This window comes from Cydia splendana, chromosome 4 (genome assembly GCF_910591565.1).
Source record: "Cydia splendana chromosome 4, ilCydSple1.2, whole genome shotgun sequence".
NCBI classification, from domain to species: Eukaryota; Metazoa; Arthropoda; class Insecta; order Lepidoptera; family Tortricidae; genus Cydia; species Cydia splendana.
In genome coordinates, this window is record NC_085963.1 from 1,973,742 (window position 1) to 1,995,301 (window position 21,560).

A 21,560-nucleotide genomic window follows, 5' to 3' on the forward strand; every position below is an offset into this window, starting at 1 on the left:
CACAAACACAAAATAGAAAATTATACAAAACAGAAACATAAAAAGGAGAAAGTACCACGAAATTAATTCAACTCACCGTGTTGCTGGCGACTTCCAGCGCTGATTAGAAACCTACCAAACGTTTTCTTTTTATACTTTAGTACTACTAATCTGCCAAAGACTACAATCCTGACAAAGACTGCCAAATTAATACATACATTTTTATTTTTATTATTTTATTTAGTAATTAAAACTTAAATCTATCATTACAGGTTTTACCTAATGCGATAGATAAGCGACAAACCAATAATCAGAGTTGTTGACAATATAAATAAAAACTCAACTTGATATTAACACAGTGGCCTTTGTGAAGTCATTCAGGGAGCACGTAAATATGTCAGACATATTTGTATGCATTGACATTACGGGCACTAAGAATGGTGCTATTTCAGCGGTGTCACTCACGAATTCGAGCGAATCGTGCAGTATAACGCAACTAGTTGCGACCAATCGCGCGCTTGATCGAACTCATCAACCAATCGCGTTGTAGACTGCAAGATTGGCTCGAATTCTTGTACCTGACATCGCTGTCCTGGTCCCATTCTTAGTGCCCGTAAGGCCTGTCTTTAGATATATGTCAATGTTTGTATGCTCAACGTTACCTGTTAACGTTAGTAGTTGGCATTAGTAATTTTAACACTTTCGCAACCAGGCAAAATTTCAAACAATACCCCAGAAACCGACAGTACTCGCTAGTCGGGCAACGACGTGCAACTCAATGCCGCACGCCGCGAACCCGCTAGTCGGGCAAGCGGCGGACGCTCAGGGCTGTGCCAAGTAACTTTCGTATAAGTACGTGGATAAAATTAAATCTGCTGTCTCATCTGTTTAGGCTCCCCGTTTTGTTCTTCTCCTAATTCTAACTCCTATTGATACATACCCGTGTATGCAATTTCACGTAACCAACTAATAAGAATTTTTATTTTGTAATCGCATTAGGTAAAGTAAATAAAAATACAAAGTGAAGTAATAAAATATAATAATCAACTGTACCAACTTTTCGACCACATAATAATCAGAAGACTTACAATTTTTTCTGTTAGTGGCAGTGGCAGCCCTGAGGTAGTGAAGATGCAATGCTTGCCCGCCTGTCGGGCACTTCGGCGTCGCGTGTAGGTTTATAGCTCTTGCCCGACTAGCGGGTATGCCGGCATCTGAGTAAAGTTTACGAGTGCCCGAGAGTCGGGTACGCGGTGTCGAATGTGTTAATTATAACTATTATAAGTATCTACGGTCGTCCGCTAGTGCCATTGTAGGTAAAATCCGTCGCACGCATCCGCCAGTTAGCGTTGCTCATACTATATTTCGTTAACCCGCTCACTCGCTCATATTAAACGCCCTACCTTTTTTTAAAAAGGGATAGACATTATCATAACATATCACAGTAAACCGTTAGGGGTTGGTCTGTGTAACATATATAATAAATATAATAAAATAATCATCACTACTTCCAGGACAAATACTTACGTGAAGGCTGTGAATATCTTCCTTCTTATAGTTTTATGATACTATGAAGTCCTGTGATCCTACATTATGATATTTAAGATTGTTATGTTTGGTACATAGTTTGTAACATTATTTTTAAGGACACTATATTCTTTTTTAAATAACTGATTGTTGTACATAATGATATAATTAATTTAATTATTAAAAAAGCAAGACAAAGATGTTTGCACAGTATGTATCTATAAAGATTTAATACTCTGATATTTTTATATACCTAAAGGTAGAATAATGACATTGTAATATTTTAAGTATTTTTTTAGCGTTTATTGTATCCAGAAAAAAGCAAACTCCCTCTAGGGGGAATTTATTTCACGAGATACCGCGTTGTGGTATAGTTTTTTACTTTTGATGACTAATAAATACTCTATATTTTTATTTATTTCATACTTAGTCAATTATATTTTTACAAGAGTTATTGATTGTATGTGTACAGTCTAAACAAACTAAATGGTTTGTGGTAACTGAATTGACAGATATCAGCTTTTGTTTTGACACGCATACAGCAGCGCCATCTATATTAGCTGTCACATTCGAAGCAGGAAATCTTAAAATCACATAGTTAATAATGAGTACCAACTTCGTTTTTTCTTTCTAATAATGTATAATTAATTGTGAATATTCTCTACATCAGAATCATCAGATAGTATTATGTGATTGGTTATGAAGATGATATTATTTTTAATTTATTACCTATTTTTTATTTATTTATAAGGGAACCAATAAAGTTGAATTTATGAAGTTTTTTCTTCTTTTATTTAAAATATGACTGAGCATTTACCGCCTGTAAGAAACGATTAACTTTTATTTACAATTAACTTATTATCTTGACAGTTTGATCAGAAAAAGAAATTGGTCAAATTGGTATTAATCTCATTTAGCGTCCACAACTTCCTCGTAAAATCGGCAAGCCAATATCCTGCAATTTTCTTGTCTGGACTGGCCTTAAAACTTTAGTAGGTACCTACTACTAAACTGCCACAGTCCCACAGAGATAGGCCATAGGCAGTCTGCTCAATTCGAACTTTAAGATACGTCAAATATTACGGTTAGATACGATATGGATTAGATATGTCATTGTCAAAAGTGACATTTTTGTTTGAAGTAACGTCAGATTTGACACTGACATCTAATCCATGCCGCGTAGCCAACATGCCAATCGCTTACGCTTCATAGCATATCGTATCTAGCCGTAATATTTGACGTATCCTAAAGTTCGAATTGGGCCGACTTGTCTCATTTTTGTTCCAATAAAGCCCCCTCCAGACTATGCGCGTGAATCGCGGGCGAAGCCGCGAACGCGAGTGTGGAGTCGATTTCGCAGGTCTGCGTTCAGGACTCCACACTCGCGTTCGCGGCTTTGCGCCGCGATTCGCGCACGAGTGTGGAGGAGGCTTAAGATGTCGCATGCGCTCTAATGCGAGTTCCTACCTTCGGCGCGAATTTTAACACTACACTACCGCACCGGACCAAGGTCACGGTGCGGTAGCGTGTTATGGCTAATATAGTGGCGACGCGCATGTCTCCGACATGATGCCTTCCAGTCCAGGGCTATAACCGCGAAAATCGATGTTCGGAAATTGCGGGCATTTTTCTCTGTCACTCTAATTACGCCTTCATTGGAGTAAAAGAGAAAGATCCCCGCAATTTGCGAATTTCGGTTTTCGCGGTAGCCCCTCAGAGACTGGACTACTGCTGTCACTTTCTTACCTCTATAGGTACTCACCAAAAGGATCTCTTGCATTAAGATTGAAGTAAAAAACAGTGTTAAATAAATAAATTTAATAAAAGTTTAAGTGATAAGTTCACCAGAATCAGCACAAAATAATATAGGTACCTAAATGAAATTATGCAGGTCATGTTCGACAAATAAGTTAACTTTATTTTATTACGGACGGTTGGTTTTGTACAGGTTCGTCGCTATAAATGGCTGAAAAAAAAAATTGAAATAACGAAACAACACTTACGCATATAGTCTGTATCTTTAGGTATTTAAAAAATAATAAACAAAATCTACTCTCAAAAGGCTTCTCAAGCCAGTTGAGGGTAGATAAATAGTATTTTATACAATCGTGATATAATAGAGTTTTTCAGTCGAGTACCGTGTTTAGGCAACGAAGCTTGCTGAGTTGCCTAAGTAAGGTACGAGATTGAAAAGCTTGATTATATCATTATTGTATACAATACTTTTTCTACTAGTCAACAAAAATAATACTTTAAACTAGTAGAATCATACAATCAAACCAAACCAAAAGTATACCTACAGCTAAATTTCGCGAGCTGCCGCGATACCTTCATACTGGTACGCGACCCGGCCGCCGCGCCCCGCGCCCTACGGCGGGTTGGTCAACGACACCTTCTCGTAACTCATGAGGCCCTGGTACTTGCTACTTGCTCCGCGCTAAATTCAATTTTTAAACAGTTGTTTTCTCGATTTTGGCCACCGTAGCCTATGGAAACTAACAAGCAACACTAAGTGGTTTTCGTAGTCTATGGATGTTGCTATATTAAGGGTATCACATGCGCGTTTCTGACTTATGAACCAATTGTTTCTACTATACAACCTAAAATAATTAATTTGAGCTATGGTTTTGTTTCGTCCTCTTGATCGCGGCGAGCTGTGATTGGTCAATTTCATTATAGTTGACTAAACTGTATCGAAATGAATAAATTAGTTGAGTTGGGAGCCCATACATTAAAAATACCCAATTGCAGTTTGGTATAAGAAATCTTAATTCATGAATTACAGTCGACTAGTAGAAAAAAAAGATTACATAATCAAATAATGTAATAATAATGTAGGTCAGGTCGTTCAGTGACAGATCCAGGCGGTTTTGTATTTGGTTGGTTAGTTAATCTATAAATGTTATAGCTACCCGAAAATGTACAAATTATTTGTTTACTTTAATTTAAGTACCTAAAGATACAGAGTATAGGTATTATTAGGCATGTTCGAATAAGTAAATATTAATAACTTACTTTCCAGTGGTTTCGGTAAGTACTTAAGAATCAGATAATCATTGCAGGCGTGACCATTGCTCTTTTCAATGCTCTCTTTTAAACAGTCCATATTGCAAAACGAGACAAATTTACAGGAAGAGCACAGGATTCGGTCGTCGGTGAGGGGCAAGAAGCATTCAAAGCACACGTTGAATTTTGCGTCCTGTAATTTAAGAATAGAGTAGGAAATAAATACCCTTAAGTATATTAGGAAATGACGTTGGATCGGACACGTTCCGTAGACCGGACAGCCACCCGTCCAAGCAGAGTCTCTGCTGGCAATCGCCTGGCTGTATAGGTACCTACTATTGGGTCGGCCTCGCACTACATGGAGGCGATCAGTTGGAATGGAGGCTGGCTCAACTGGACCCGGCTCGGAACAGCTGGTAGTAATAGCCGCTTAAGATCGCGACAAATGGAAAATTCTTTTTGCGAGTCCTATGTCCCTATAATGACTTGAGATAAAGGTACACTGAGGTAATGCATCATAGGTAAATTAGATCTATTCTTTACAGAACACTTTCTACTGACGGAGACAGAAAAAGGTGCAAATTGTTTCCCTGCTCCGCTTAGCAGACATTCTCCCTATCCGACAAGAAGGAAAATATAATAACCCGTAACCTACCTACGTTTGACGTAAATCATGGCATGATTGGACTTTATACAGGGTGGAACATTTCTAGGGACTGAGCTGAAAGGATAGTGTTATCTAAGTGATCTACAATCGAGTTATTATAATCGTAAAACTCGATTAAAAAGTAAAACAAAGTCATTAAAATGAAATATTTTTATACCAGTGACAACCCACAAAGTTATTTAATAGGATCTACTTGCTAGGGTTGAAACATGCAGATTTTTGCACTAAGTTTAACAAAGTGTATCTCAAAAACGGTTAGAAATATTAACGTGATTAATAAGTGAAAAATTAAGTATGCAGCCTAAACAATTTCCCGTTTGCGTAAAAGTCCTTCGTTCTGTTCCACCCGATATACATTTTTCTTTTCTTGAAAGTCTCGAAAAGGGAAAAGTCGTAGAAGACTGTAGTTACTGCTGTGGTGCAAAGACCCGAAGTGGATCTTGGCCTCCGACACCAAAGACCGCCATGCTACTCTGTCCAAAGCCGTTTCTGTCCAGTCGACGACGCCGAGTTCGCTAAGGTCTTTTTGCACTTTGTCTCTCCAGCGGTACCTATCACCAACACACACACATCCACAGTATCCACACACAACACACGTACACGTACGTACGGTAACAGTCGTACAACCATTTTTAATTCATAGTTTCTGCGAAAATGAGATGATTCTATCTTACCGCCTTAACAAAGAGCTCTGGCTGGACATATCGCCGCAATGGCACCATTGGACTCTTCTTACCATCTTTTAAGATATCATTCGCATAAGATTCAGACTCATGTTTTTCTGCGGCTGTCACTTTGTTAAAACCATATTTCGTCACCGATCTTAGATGGAAGAAGTGGGCAATGCAAAGCAGATTCCATAGAACGGCTCTGTCTTGGTAAACTTTCTTTTTAGTCGTCTTAAGATGGCTCCAGATTTCGAAACAACGTTGAGCAGTAATCCAAAGACCGGCTGCTTTTTTGTTTTTACATTCTTTGATAATCATGCTCCAATGTCGGTGCTTGTATCTGGAGTTTAAAAATTATTTGTGATAGGTACAAGTGGAAGTCCCTTTCTAACAAAAGCTGTCAAAAAGTTACATCCGCTTGTATTACAAAATACAAGCTTTTGATAAACAGGGCACTGGACTGAGGAGGTGACCTACCTGTTAATCAGTGGGAGGGTTTATAATCTTAAATTCATAATACTTAATCATAATTATGGATTCCTGTTTAATAATGATTTACAGAAAAACCTCTCTTTCAAATTTATTTGCGTCGCGCCCCCCAGAACAGAGAAGAGATATTTTCATACTCTTATTCTACATATGTCATGAAGATGGTTTTGGTAATAGTAGTTCCCATAGGCTATAATGTCGCCTAGGTGCGCCCCCACTGGTTATGAACCCCTGCTTTAAAGTAATACCAGGCGTGGCTCATTCCGCAATTTCGTCGCGTCGCTACAAGTACATGCGGTCCACACCAATTTTGGGGTCTAGCCATAGTAGTTGCCGCGCACCGCTACGGAACGGACGCCTGCTCGCGTTTGTGCTCGTATCTCTCGTAATAGACACTTTTTTTTAGAGACCTTCTGTACCTAGTACTATTAATTCTGTGGTAATACTCGTATTTTCGTGTTACCTGAACTGATATGATCCCCGCGTGGGACCCCCATGACTCTCATGAGGTCATATTTAGGAATCCTGTGTCAAGTGTTAGTTTGCTGGAAGCTGGCAATAGCCTACTGGATTAGTTGGTTGGATGGAAGCGAAAGTAGAACTTGGAAGGAAGCGAAAGAATATCGATATGTGCATACTTGTCAATGACCTGGATGATTTCTTTAGCCAGCTGCGTCTGTAACCACCTGATGTAAATGATCCTTGAGCATTCCGTCATCAGGTCAACCGCTTGCTTGAAGCTCTCAATATTACGAAGATTATCGGACGCTGATGGGGTTTCTACTTTTTTCGGTTCATGTTTTTCTACTTTTTTCGGTTCAGGTTTTTTACCCTTCGTCAAGCTTGGTTTTGCTTCTAGCTTTTTGCCTGAAAAGGTCATTAGGTCAAGACAAGAAAACTATAATTATTTGTGTTACAGGAAGACGAATACAGTGATATATAGATAAAATCTGTATTCAACCACAACTTGCTTTGGGACACAAACAATAACAAAAGACAAAAACAGTGAAGTAATGGAAGAAAACTGATTAGAAAAAAAATGCAAAAGAGACTCAATGGATATGTCAACTTATGTCGATTAACTTGAACTTTGTCAAATTAAGGGTAAACTCTGATAAATGATTTTAGGGTATTATCAGGACCTAAGAGACATAAATTATGTTGCTACAGTTCGTGCTCCAGGCTGAAATTGGTGCCCACAACACAATACCGGTCGCTCGGCGACATCTGTGTGTATGTCGCGGTGAACAAGTGCTCCGGAAGAAAAACAACAACTCAAGAGTGGACAAGTGAAAGCTCTAGTCAAGTCCTGGAGCCTGTTTTCTTCAAATTGAACTTACACACAGATGTCGCCGAGCGACTCTTCAAAATACAATCCATTGTATGCAACGAGGTGAAGCGCTCTCAGTTGACCGCCGAGCTAAGCGTCGTCGAGCCCTGTAGATCACCACTGAAAGTCCACAATGGACGGCGGCCCCTATATTGTCTGATTCGTATACGGAAATACTACTTACTACCAGAGGGACCAGTTGAAGTCATCACTGTGTGATGAGTCATCACTGTGTGATGAGTCATCACACACGGTTGTTTTACCATCACGAATAGGTTCTGATATTTGACGCCTTCACATTCACATTCAATCAACGGATCGGCTCCAAACAACAAAAGGTTTGTTAGCTAAAACGATAAAAAATCAATGAGAACATGGTTAACAAGAAAAAACCGGAAAAGTGCGAGTCGGAGTCGCCCACCGAGGGTTCCGTACTTTTTAGTATTTGTTGTTATAGCGGCAACAGAAATACATCATCTGTGAAAATTTCAACTCCTATCACGGCCTAGCTATCACGGTTCATGAGATACAGCCTGGTGACAGACAGACGGACGGACGGACGGACGGACGGACGGACAGCGGAGTCTTAGTAATAGGGTCCCGTTTTTACCCTTTGGGTACGGAACCCTAAAAACAGAAAAATCTTATATCGGTCTCGACATAGTGATTTAATTCTCTTTGGGTCTCGATTTAAATAGGTAGTGGTCAAGGTATAAATATGGCTGACCATTCTAGACAGGTCAGTCCGTTACCGGGCGTCAGATCTTCAACATCTCCTGAGGATGATATAGAGAGGTACAGAGGCGAAACACGTGTCGAGTTCTTTTGGTGGTGGTTTATTATATTTATTTTGGCGGTGGGTGGAAACATTAATTGCATGTAAAAAATACGCAAGTAAGTTTAACGGGTTAGCACTAGAGATGCGCAAAACGCATCACTGAGTTGAAAAGATTGATTCATATCTTTCGCTCGCGGTGATATGTATCACTAATTTCGCTCATTTCGCTCAGTGAGAGAGGTCAATCAATCAGATGACATAAGTGCGACCAAGATGGCGAATCACGCGATACAATCCCGCCATGTTTTCCCGACACCCTCCGAATTCTTCCGAACCGCCCACTCGCTCGTCACTCGGCCGGCTCATTCGAATCATGAGTGGGAAAGAGCGAGCAAGGAACACTGAGATAGATGAGTTACTGAGCGAAATGAGCGAGTTGAATCTGCACTGAGTTGAAGAGTGAGTGACTTCAGTCAAATGGTACAGTTCATTTAAATCACTCACTCGTGAACGACTACATGCCTAGTTAGCACTGATTGACCAGCACGTTATCTTTTCGCGGATAAGCAAAGTAATATTTTAGTATTAATTAATATGGAAATTTGCAAAGTAACGCCTGATTCTATTCAGATTTTACATCGTTGAAATAAGGTTTACGAATGTTCACTTACCCACACAAATTGTGTCAACAATTAACACATAAAGGCATGTCCAGACGGGGACAATTATTCGCCAATCTGATTAAATTGTCCAATCAAATTAGGCCGTGCGAACTCAAACGGCGGTCGAATTCGGCGAGTCAAATTGGCGTTTGAGTCCGCTGGTCCGCACGGCCTGATTTGATCAGGCAATTTAATCAGATTGGCGAAAAATTGTCCCCGTCTGGACAGGCCTTAAGTTAACGAACCGTTTGACTCCGCTCCACATTACCCAGTGTCCTGAAGTACGGCATGTAGAACATCTTGACCAGAATAGTCTGGTTAGAATCGTCAATGGCAGCGTTCAAGTTGGTTTTGGGATTCTTGATAATGATGTCCAGCAGATCCAGGCTCTTTGTCGCTTCGTCGAGAGCTGAACGTCCATTGTATTGCTCTAAAGGGTCGCAGTCGTATTCGACCAAGAGGTGAATGATTTCTCTTCGAATCTGTAAAATAATAATTATTATTTGTTAGCAGTAGTAGGTATTTTTATTTTTTTATTTTATTTTAGTGGTATTCAGGATAACAACAGCCGTAAATATAACTAAGAAATATTAATGCTTACATAAAAATAAGGCCAATAACAGTCATCCATTGAGTTACATTATATAACGATTAATAACAAATATAAGAAAACAACGAGAATGTAAAATACACACAAATGCTCGATACGCTAGAACTACTATAAACCGGTTGTAAGATGTATAAGTAATCTAGTTAAAAATACCTAAGCATTCGTTGTACATCAGACACCAGCAGATATTCACAAAAAATATCAAGATAAACACCATAATGTAGTATTCAAACTGAATATGATCATTGATCATATGATGACTTGTTTTATGGGTTCACTTTTCACCCTTATCGCTATTAAAACATATTCAATTAGTAACATTCGTAAGTAACTTTGGTTGATTCAATTATTAGCATTCTAACTTTGTTTTTACAGATAGTATAGGTATTACCATTACCTACCCGTTGGAATAGCCGGACAAAATTTTGTCAAACAAAATACTTGATTGAATATAGCGCTTCACACACCTGACACACCTAACTTAATATTTTATTACGACTACAGACTACTGACGACAGGGACGCAGCAATATGTAAAAGTGAGATGCGAGTGAGATCTTTACCGTGTCTAACGTATAGCTGCTTCCCTGTCCTTAGTTACTGAATTAAGGTGTGTGAAGCAATATAACAGGAACAATCTGATGAAACGAATGAGTAGCACTCACGTCTTCCTCAATTTCGCTTTCCACTCTCCTCTCCAAAACATAATGGAGCAACGTCGGCCCCGGCCCTAGTTCTATCAGCCTTGCGGGTTCCCTTGGCGAAACACGCTGGAAGATGGTCAGCCGATGATTAGCGCTTGCGCCACCCATCAGCAATGTTTGAACCAAATCCAGAGTCGTTTGGTTTAGCGGCAGAGACATTGCTATGTCTAGTGGCGTGTATTTGAAATGCTGTGGGAAAACGAAAAATACGTCATTCATTGCTGTTAGACTAGATTACATTCTAGTTCACGCACGAGGACCACGAATTTGCGGGTCATTATAACAAGAGGGTCCGCATTCGGTTATGTTAGGTTACATCTATATCCAGGCACCGAGCGGATACGAGGGGCAAGTAAAGCAATACAGCAAAAAGGGGAGCTAGACACAGTGGACACAGTCTGCTGTGATGATATTTATCATATACCTTTATCTGTTCGTCTCAGCAAATAGACCTAACAATCCTTTAACTATAGGTTTGCACCCGAGACCTTGTGCACGAGGATTATTACAGGTGCCATTTTTTAAATTAAGTCTCACCTGAGGATAAACCTCATTTACATCAGCGCCGTAGTGTATCAAACGGTCCACCAAATCCGGGGACCCGGCGAGGATCGCCATGACGAGCGCCGGCTGCGGACAACGCACCAGGCTTGGCTTCGCTCCATTTTCGAGGAGTGTGAAAATTGTCAACTTGATTCGACTACATCTGAGAAAAATGTCGTTAAATTCAATTAGTTGTGGTATGATACAAGTAGAGAAAGATAGTAAAATATTTGTTCTTCGTTGCCCTTTAGGTATTCTGTAGAAGAGTAACTGGAAGGCGAGGATGAAATTTGAAATTTTTTGTAAATATTTGCTAGGGATGGGGAATGGAAGACTACAGCAACAAAAAAAAAAAGAATATAGCCACAACCGAATACAGAACCTCCTCCTTCTATGAAATTGAAGTCGGTTAAAAAAGAAGGTAATAGGCGGAGTATATTATTATACCATGGTAATAGTCATACTCATAATAATATGTTACTTATAATTTACTAGTTTGTATTAAATATATTGTATTAGTTATATGATAAAGGGGCTTACAATTCGGATTTACGGGTTTCGGCGGTAGTCATAGTATAAGTATCCTCGTCTTTCTGAGAATTCTGCCAAATCGCTTCTTTACTCGGCTTAGTTGGTTCCTTAAAAGCATGGGATGACTTTAATTTTGGATCCTTTTTCTCAGGTTGTGCACATTTTTTCTGTTCTGCGTTCATTTCGTCAATCATATAATTGAGCTCAAATAGATATGTTACTGGTTCAGCCACTGGTTCAAGTGTATCTGTTATTTTGATCATGTATTCATTATTTACATCTCTATACAATTTAGTTTCAGGATCATCTTCGTCTATTGGGTTTAATGTGTCTATGTTTATTTTACTAGGAGTTGGGAAATCTTTTACAGATGTTAGTGATTTATTCTTCACGTTCATCTTGGTTATCGTCGTCTTGCTTGGTGTCTTTCCTAATGTGTTTTTGGCAGGCTCTGTTTGTGTCTCCCTGGTTATATTCCAATCTAATACTGTTGGTGGTTCGTAGGCTGAAATATGTGATTGCTATCATATAACCGTGTCGTGCCGTCTCATCAATAAGTATTCATAATTCATCACAAATGGGAAAAGTGTTGAAATCGTTATTCATGAAAAGTAAAACTTGTAGGTAAGCAAGATCAGCCGGCCTAGTCAAGGCGACAATCGCTATCGCTTTGACAACGAAACACTTTGTGTCTCTCTATCACTCTTCCATACTATATTAGTGCGACAGTGACAGTTTCGTTTCGATCGCTACGGAGCGTAAGCGATTGGCATGTTGGCTACGCGGCCTGAACTGGTTTCCGGTGTCCAATTTAACTGAAGTTCTGCTGAACCATTGCATTGTTACCGGTTTGCGTAGGCAAGCATGCCAACCAGACTGGCGTGATGGTGCTGATGATACAGTTTGCAAAGATGGCAGAGGGAAAGGAAGGGGAATGTAGGCTCGTCACAATTGCCTTGATATTTACCTGGTAAATGACTAAAAAAAAACTACTTTTTTCTGCGACTTACTAGCAGGAGCAGCCGGCGGTACTAAGGCTTGCATCATCCCGTGGCTGGGGACGTCTCTGCTGGCGCACAAGAGCTTCATCAGGGCCACGCCCAGAGGAGTGCAGCATGAGTCGTTGGCACTGTTCACTCTCGCACCCCCCTCAGCTAGGAAGGTTATGAGGGAGACCTGGTCTCCGCACTGCACAACAGCTTAGTGTTATTTCAATATTCTAAGGAATCTAAGGCGTCAGGCGTCAATGCTTAGAAATCATCATCATCATCATCATAATAAAAAAGTGGTCGTTAGGTCGTTACTAGTGAATTTCCAATATTAATCGGAATTACTGAAAATATTTGGCGTCAACAGCCGGGCTCTAGCACTACATGATTGGCGCGACAGTATCTCGCGGCGAGATAGACTACCCGTCTCTCTTTAATTAACATAGAAAAAGACGGGTAGTCTAACTCGCCGCTAGAGACTGTCGCGCCAATCATGTGCTAAGTAGGTCTACAGGCTAGTCTCGGTAACGCGGTAAAGCGGCGGGCTTGTATTCCGGAGTCGGGAGTTCGAGTCTCACCCGAGACGGTGAGCATTGTTGTATCGTTTGCATACATTTCTGCTTAATAAAAATTTAATTCTAAGCCTTATTGTATTGTATCTAAGATTTACGTGTATTTAATACTCACAGTAGCATACATGATAGCTGAATTCCCTAGCATGTCAGTGACATGTGGATCCACTCCGCGCTCGTTGATGAGGTCGGTTGTGGCGGCCACGTCGCCCAAATAACAGGCCATTAGCAGAGTCCTTAAAACATTCCAACATTTTAAATATTTACATCACAACGGTTACACTCACTCACAGGTGAGTGTAGTGCGTAATTATTTTCCTTCGTATTTTCACGGAAACGTATGAACGTGTCTTGCTATTTCAGTCTGTCTCGGTACAAGAAGTATACTGACGTGGACCGAATCAGCATGACAAATAGGACGTTTCCGAGAAAATACGGAGGAAAACAATGATTCTGCCGCCTTAAGAAAAAAAACCATAAGTGACAATTTTTGCGAAATTGAGTTATTGATACCCTCGAAATCAGGAAGAAAAATTTGATTTTTCTATCTAACAGTTATTTCTTTATCTCTAACAGGTCACGATTTAGACAAGCATAACTACACGCCATTTTGGTAAAATTACTGCCTTTTTGAGAAAGAAAAAGCATAAGTATATATTCATAGACAGAAAAGTACTAAATTGACGACTTGTGTTTTTTTCCTCTGTCTTGAATTTGAGCCCAATAATTATTTCACAAGAAGAAAAACCATATATTGGTATTATATAAAATTTCTATGTAAAAAAACCATAAGTTGACAGAGGTGTTCATTCTTGTTAATATAAAATAATGATTACTCATATCTCTCGGAATCTGAAAAAACATAAGTTGCACGTTATGTTTTTTCTATCTCGTAAGACTCTTCCTTATGCTTTTTCTGCTTGGTGTCGGTTTCAAAAATGTAAACTTGTGCTTTATTTATTAAACGTTGTGGTCAGTTATGCTTTATCAGGCTAGTAGGTAGTCCCCCTCCGGTCCCCTAAAGGACAGATTTCGGCCATCACTCCTGGTTACTTTACTTCGGAAGAGGTTGCGCGTACGACGCACGTATTAATTACTCCTGTGCCTACCTCAAAAAATATTAGAAGTAAATTTAAAAGTGGAAAAATTACTGTCTTGGGTGAGACTTGAACTCACGGCCTCTGGATCCACTTTTAAATTTATTCTAAGCTTAGTAGCATCGTTAGCAGACGTTTCTGCTTGTTAAAAATTAAAATATTAGAAAGTGTTAATGTGTATACGTGATTGTAATAAGTGTGAAAAATTATTCGTAAGTATACTTATATTTATATCCATGTTACGTTTCTCACCTTGTCGCGTATTCCAGATTTTGCACGCGTATTCAAATGTAAGTATACCTATGCATATCTGGAATTAACATTATCTATTTATTTATATTGGTGTTAAGTAACTTGTCTATTGGGACTGCTGTTGAATAACTACCTAAAACATATTATAACATAACCTAAAGACGAATTTAAGGTACAATGGTTTAAAATAACGTGGCTTTAAGTTTCGGTCCTATGTATAAACACGTACAGTTTACATTGGCACATGGCTTAATTTTAGTACAGGATACACCGCCCAAAGTCATGCTTGTTCATGAAACAGGCTTTTCCCAACTATTTATTTTTCATTATGTTTGTTTCATGAGTATCGCTTTGTTGTTATTTTTGTGGTTGCATGTTTTGTTATAATAAAATATAATTGATAGTTTTCTGAGTGTTTGAGCTGTATCTAATATTCTAATTCTAACCATATTTTATTCTAAAATTCAAAGGCTGTTTGCGCTTGCTTCTTGGCTGTGTTTTGTTTATCAGATTACTAACAATGCGGCAGTCGTCCAGGAGCAGACGGTTGCTTCTTATTGCCAGAGGTGAAATTCAAGAAAATAATGTCGAGCCACAAACATCAGCAGCATCTCAATAAATTAAGGACTAGTAATTAGTACAATCTACTTGTACCTCATTTCAGTTTTGTATTACATTATGACATTTTAAAGGTCTCTAATAGCATTTGTACTTAGGTAGTACAATCTAATTGTGCAATTTTTTAGTTTCATACTACATTATTAATCAAATATATCTAAAAATATCTCATTTGTTTTCTTTTAATAAATAATCCTGAATCTTCATTGTATTTTTATAAATTCCTTTGACGATATAAATCATAATTTGATAACGTTAACAAAGCAAAAAAAAACATAAAGTACATAATTGTGCTTTTTCAGCTTCGAGATCGGTCAGTAACATGAGCACAACTGTGTACTTGTGTTTTTATTTCTTAGACATCGTAGTACAAAACTAACACAAAAACCATAAGTACACACTTATGTCATTTAATGTTAGTAAAGATATTTTTATTTTATTTATATCACGAGGCAGTAACTATTTTTTCTAAATAACTTATTTAAATAAATAGATAATCGAATAATTTACAACGCATAAAAATTGTACACTATTACTTTGTTCATTAACAAAAGTTTCAACTTTGTACTTTGAATTTAACCTATTTGAACAGGAGTGCAAAGTTTTTTGGCTTTTTCTCGAAACTTACTTTTTGTCAGTTATGGTTTTTTTTTCTTAAGGCGGCAGAATTATGCACTACATCGATTATCGAACTGAAGTTTGAACATTGTCATAGTGACATTATGTTGAACTTCAACTATCTTGAAAATGTAACATGGAACCCTGTTTAATACGAGCCCCGATGCACATGTTTTCGTCTAGTGAGACCATTTTTTGAGGTTGTCGCGTTTGTTCAAAAATAATGTTTTTGTTTAACAATTACTAATATTTAATGCTTATACTAATGTAATTTAATTTTATATGGTAACACTCTGCAATAACTAAATCCAAATACAAGAAATACCGTTTGTACTGAAAAAAAAAAATTATGATTTTTTATTTTTTTATTGACGGGTAGGATTACAACATAATGTGATAAAAACTTTTTACAAAAAAAAGTAAACCGACTTCAAAAAGGATGAAATAAAATATTATCCTTTTTTATGTCTATGCGTTACCAACTGATATGTTTGAAGTCGGTGCCAAGCCAAATTTTGAAGCATACCATGACTTTGGTGCGATTCGATAAGGATTTACCTACGTTGGATTGCCTTACACGACTACAATGAACGTACTTTCTGTAGGTACAGTCGACGTTAAAAATATGTTTACACTTTTTTCCTTATTACAAAGGAGTAAGGTGTAAAAGTGTAAACATATCATTGACGTCGACTGGACCTAAGAACACACCTCAGAACATGCGATCAAACCTTCTTGGCGCAGTCCGTACCATATTTGTCGGCACATTAGTGTAAATATAAATGCATTTTTTTGCCGTCGTATTTTTTAAAGAACATTTCTTACTAATGCTCGAACAGTCTATAGCACGCAAGTGTGGGATTGGGACTGAGTTATTTCCCGTCCCTTATCCAGAGGACTACATTTCAAAATATAAAACAATTCAAGGAATTTACCTTCTTGCCAAATTTCACCTAAAGCGGTTCAGTTGTTTAGCCATGAAAAGGCGACAAAGAGGCAGACAGAATTCTTTACACATTTATAATAGTTATTAGTACAGTTCTAATGGGATTTATAGCCATCAAGCTGATTATTTTTGACTGGTATTGTTACTACTTGGCTTGGCACTGACTTCAAACATATCAGTTGGTAATGCATAGACATAAAAAAGGATAATATTTTATTTCATCCTTTTTGAAGTCGGTTTACTTTTTTTTGTAAAAGTTTTTATTTTACCATTTTTAGGGTTCCGTACCCAAAGGGTAAAACGGGACCCTATTACTAAGACTTCGCTGTCCGTCCGTCCGTCCGTCCGTCCGTCCGTCCGTCCGTCCGTCCGTCCGTCTGTCACCAGGCTGTATCTCACGAACCGTGATAGCTAGACAGTTGAAATTTTCACAGATGATGTATTTCTGTTGCCGCTATAACAACAAATACTAAAAACAGAATAAAATAAAGATTTAAATGGGGCTCCCATACAACAAACGTGAATTTTGACCAAAGTTAAGCAACGTCGGGAGTGGTCAGTACTTGGATGGGTGACCGTTTTTTTTTTTGCTTTTTTTTTTGTTTTTTTTTTGCATTATGGTACGGAACCCTTCGTGCGCGAGTCCGACTCGCACTTGCCCGGTTTTTTAGTTTTAACGCATTGTTAAGAGCGCAACGCATGAATGAGAAGCAAGATCATGTTTAACACTAAATTCGTGTACCTATTACTTTAGTAAATATGTAATCAGGAATTTTCTCGAGTCCGTCTGGGAAATTATAATTCCTGTCAACTAAATCCATCCGCCCGCCCCGCCACTGACCCAATCCCTCAGCCCCCCGATCACTCAACCTCACAGCACATCAACCCCTGATCCAGGAACCCCTCGATCCTGAACCAGCAACCCTTCAACCGCCATTCCCCTACCCCTTAATCCCTGACCCCTTAACTCCTAACCTTAACCCCCGATCAGTAGCCTTACCAGCTTACCACGAGTTTGACATTGATATATTCGCTAGCATGTGTGTAACTTACTTCCTATGCATCTCGCTCGTTCTAACCTTAGTGTGAGCGAGATGCATAAAAAGTTACATTTAGATGCATAAGACGTTAGCGAATATGTCAATGTCAAACTCGTGGTAAGGCTACAGTTGCAGTACATCAAATTGGTGGTTGTTGGAAGCAAATGCTCGAGTTACTTTAGAAAACGCCCAAAACACCATGCATGTGCCTTTAAAAATTGAGGAGTTCCCTCAATTCCTCATGGATCCCATCATCAGAACAGAACCAAATTAAAATGGGACCAACTCGGAGGTAGCTCCTTTCAAACAAAAAAAGAATTACTCAAATCGGACTACGGATGTCGGAGTAATCGGTGAACGTACATAGAAAAAAAAAATAGCCACAACCGAATACAGAACCTCCTCCTTCTATGAAATTGAAGTCGGTTAAAAAGGGCTATTACTAGGGAAAGCAATAGGGCTCTGCCAATGTACTGACAATTTTGTTTCGAGCCCTTGCATGCAGCAGTGCTGTAGGAGAGGACAATATGATTTGGACAAAGTTTTTGAAAAGTCCTTTTTTTTCAGCAATAAAAGTCTCATGCAATTTTATTAACCGACTTCAATTTCATAGAAGGAGGAGGTTCTGTATTCGGTTGTGGCTATTTTTTTTTTTCTATGTACGTTCACCGATAACTCCGACATCCGTAGTCCGATTTGAGTAATTCTTTTTTTGTTTGAAAGGAGCTACCTCCGAGTTGGTCCAATTTTAATTTGGTTCTGTTCTGATGATGGGATCCATGAGGAATTGAGGGAACTCCTCAATTTTTAAAGGCATATGCATGGTGTTTTGGGCGTTTTCTTAAGCAACTCGAGCATTTTCTCCCGAAAACCACCAATTTGATGAAGTAGACCTTATGATGATGATAATTTTGATGATAATGATGATGATTTCTTTAAATGTCAGTATGTTCAGCAATTACTCCGGCACCTGTGATCCGATTTGAGTAATTCTTTTTTTGTTTGGAAGAAGTTACCTCCAAGGTGTTTCCGTATTATTTTTGGTTCTGGTCTGATGATGGAATCCATGAGGAATTGAGGGAACTCCTTAATTTTTAAAGGCACGTGTTAAGTGATTTCGGGGTTTTCTAAAGTAACTCGAGCATTTGCTTCCAACAACCACCAATTTGATGTACTGCAACTGTAGCCTTACCACGAGTTTGACATTGACATATTCGCTAACGTCTTATGCATCTAAATGTAACTTTTTATGCATCTCGCTCACACTAAGGTTAGAACGAGCGAGATGCATAGGAAGTAAGTTACACACATGCTAGCGAATATATCAATGTCAAACTCGTGGTAAGCTGGTAAGGCTACTGATCGGGGGTTAAGGTTAGGAGTTAAGGGGTCAGGGATTAAGGGGTAGGGGAATGGCGGTTGAAGGGTTGCTGGTTCAGGATCGAGGGGTTCCTGGATCAGGGGTTGATGTGCTGTGAGGTAGAGTGATCGGGGGGCTGAGGGATTGGGTCAGTGGCGGTGCGGGCGGATGGATTTAGTTGACAGGAATTATAATTTCCCAGACGGACTCGAGAAAATTCCTGATTACATATTTACTAAAGTAATAGGTACACGAATTTAGTGTTAAACATGATCTTGCTTCTCATTCATGCGTTGCGCTCTTAACAATGCGTTAAAACTAAAAATGGTAAAATAAAAACTTTTACAAAAAAAAGTAAACCGACTTCAAAAAGGATGAAATAAAATATTATCCTTTTTTATGTCTATGCATTACCAACTGATATGTTTGAAGTCGGTGCCAAGCCAAGTAGTAACAATACCAGTCAAAAATAATCAGCTTGATGGCTATAAATCCCATTAGAACTGTACTAATAACTATTATAAATGTGTAAAGAATTCTGTCTGCCTCTTTGTCGCCTTTTCATGGCTAAACAACTGAACCGCTTTAGGTGAAATTTGGCAAGAAGGTAAATTCCTTGAATATTTTATATTTTGAAATGGAGTCCTCTGGATAAGGGACGGGAAATAACTCAGTCCCAATCCCACACTTGCGTGCTATAGACTGTTCGAGCATTAGTAAGAAACGCTCTTTAAAAAAATACGACGGCAAAAAAATGCATTTATATTTACACTAATGTGCCGACAAACATGGTATGGACTGCGCCAAGAAGGTTGGATCGTGTGTTCTTAGGTCCAATCGAGGTCTATGATATGTTTACACTTCTGCACCTTACTCCTTTGTAATAAGGCGAAAAGTGTAAACATATTTTTAACGTCGACTGTACCTACAGAAAGTACGTTCATTGTTGTCGTGTAAGGCAATCCAACGTAGGTAAATCCTTATCGAATCGCACCAAAGTCATGGTATGCTTCAAAATTTGGCTTGGCACCGACTTCAAACATATGAGTTGGTAACGCATAGACATAAAATAAAACCGGGCAAGTGCGAGTCGGACTCGCGCACGAAGGGTTCCGTACCATATGTAAACCAATGGACTGGTTTAACACTCAGGTTATGAGATTGGGAGTGAAAACATACAACGTACTTGACAAACACTATTTATTTAATATTACACCTTCACTTCACAATAAACAATTCACAAGAGCTACCGTCACTTGCAACTGCCGAGAAACGAATGCCTGGTTCAACCTTGCGACGGAAACAACGTCATAGTCGTCCAACTTGTCTGTGATTGGCCGTCTCGACAAACTGTCAATTCCGGCCAATCACGGATAGTCAATACAACGACACTTTAGTAATATTTTTAGTAAAATACTGAAATAGATATTTATAAAATTATAACAACTCGGCCATCCGCTCCTCAACGAGTCCCTCGTTGCTCCTAATGATAAAGATGCATAATTTCTTACTAAGCTACATTTAAATTCAATTAATTACACCAATCCAAAATTGTATAAAATATTTAATTAAAACAAGTCTCATTTGCAAAACAGGTGTAGCAACTAATTTAATAACCATTTCGAGATAGGCTTGAACTTAAATAATTATATCGATACATAATCTTGATCAACAAAATATTACATCGTAACTTATATGGGCGTCGGTTACCTGACAAACCCAACCTTATACTTTTTGCCAGCATACCTATTGGCACATTACATTTACCAATAACTATGCTGCCATTATACTTTATACCAAATTGGTACCACCAATCGCCAACAGGCAGTGCATCTGTTACCTGACACACTGCGCTTTCATCATCTATTGGAGATTAGTCAATTTCTTCAATTAATACATTACTTTATTTATCAATTGAATTACATCGCCAACAGGCAGGGCATCCGTTACCTGACACCCTAGCGCTTACATCAACTATTGGCCTTTAATTACATTAAATCATTCTTAGGTATCATTTACATTACTTATACCTTTGGGACTTATTAATCTCATAATCATCATTTTCTTACATCAATGGTGCACTTAATTAAGCAGGTAAGCGTTAAATCACGCTTACATCATTCATTCATGATCAGATGTGTTATCACTTTCGGACTCGGTTGATACGGGTTCTTTAAAGCAAGTCCATGGAAAGATTTTGTCAATGGCAACTACAGCCTCATACCTTTTACTTGTTCTTGTGAGTGGCGTATCCTCAACTACGAACCTGTCATTAGGAAGAACCTTTTTAACTCTATACGGTCCCCTACATTTGGGTTCGAGTTTCTTTGACTGACCCTCAATCCCTACTGGTGTTCTTATAACCCTGACTAAGTCACCTTCTCTATACCTAATGCCAATTTTCCTGTGTTGATCATACCTTTCTTTATCTTTATTTTGCTGCGCTTTAATTAAGTTTTCAGCATCGTTCCTAATATTGTCTAAAGTTTCACCAACCTCAGGCGTCACCTCATCTATTATTTCATTCATTAATCCTTGAGATGGATTAGTCACATTTCGACCAAATAGCATTTCA

General features: G+C 38.6%; 1 protein-coding gene across 4 annotated transcripts in view; it reads right to left on the bottom strand.

Annotated features, from left to right (window-relative positions):
- Nucleotides 1-3,320: 3,320 nt before the first annotated feature.
- LOC134789685 (ankyrin repeat and MYND domain-containing protein 1-like) overlaps nt 3,321-21,560 on the bottom strand; it is a 59,137-nt gene continuing 40,897 nt past the window's right edge. For 2 of the 4 annotated variants that reach the window (XM_063760283.1, XM_063760285.1), the window contains exons 6-16: nt 13,170-13,290; nt 12,504-12,681; nt 11,503-11,998; nt 10,957-11,125; nt 10,381-10,608; nt 9,352-9,588; nt 7,851-8,013; nt 6,975-7,203; nt 5,854-6,187; nt 4,522-4,705; nt 3,321-3,472 (exon numbers count right to left, since the gene is read on the bottom strand). In XM_063760283.1, the coding sequence (XP_063616353.1) occupies nt 3,423-3,472; nt 4,522-4,705; nt 5,854-6,187; nt 6,975-7,203; nt 7,851-8,013; nt 9,352-9,588; nt 10,381-10,608; nt 10,957-11,125; nt 11,503-11,998; nt 12,504-12,681; nt 13,170-13,290 (2,389 nt within the window). In that variant the 3' untranslated portion in view covers nt 3,321-3,422. Of the gene's footprint in view, nt 3,473-4,521; nt 4,706-5,853; nt 6,188-6,974; nt 7,204-7,850; nt 8,014-9,351; nt 9,589-10,380; nt 10,609-10,956; nt 11,126-11,502; nt 11,999-12,503; nt 12,682-13,169; nt 13,291-21,560 lie in introns of those variants that run through there. The other 2 variants (XM_063760284.1, XM_063760286.1) reach the window with 2 other exon arrangements.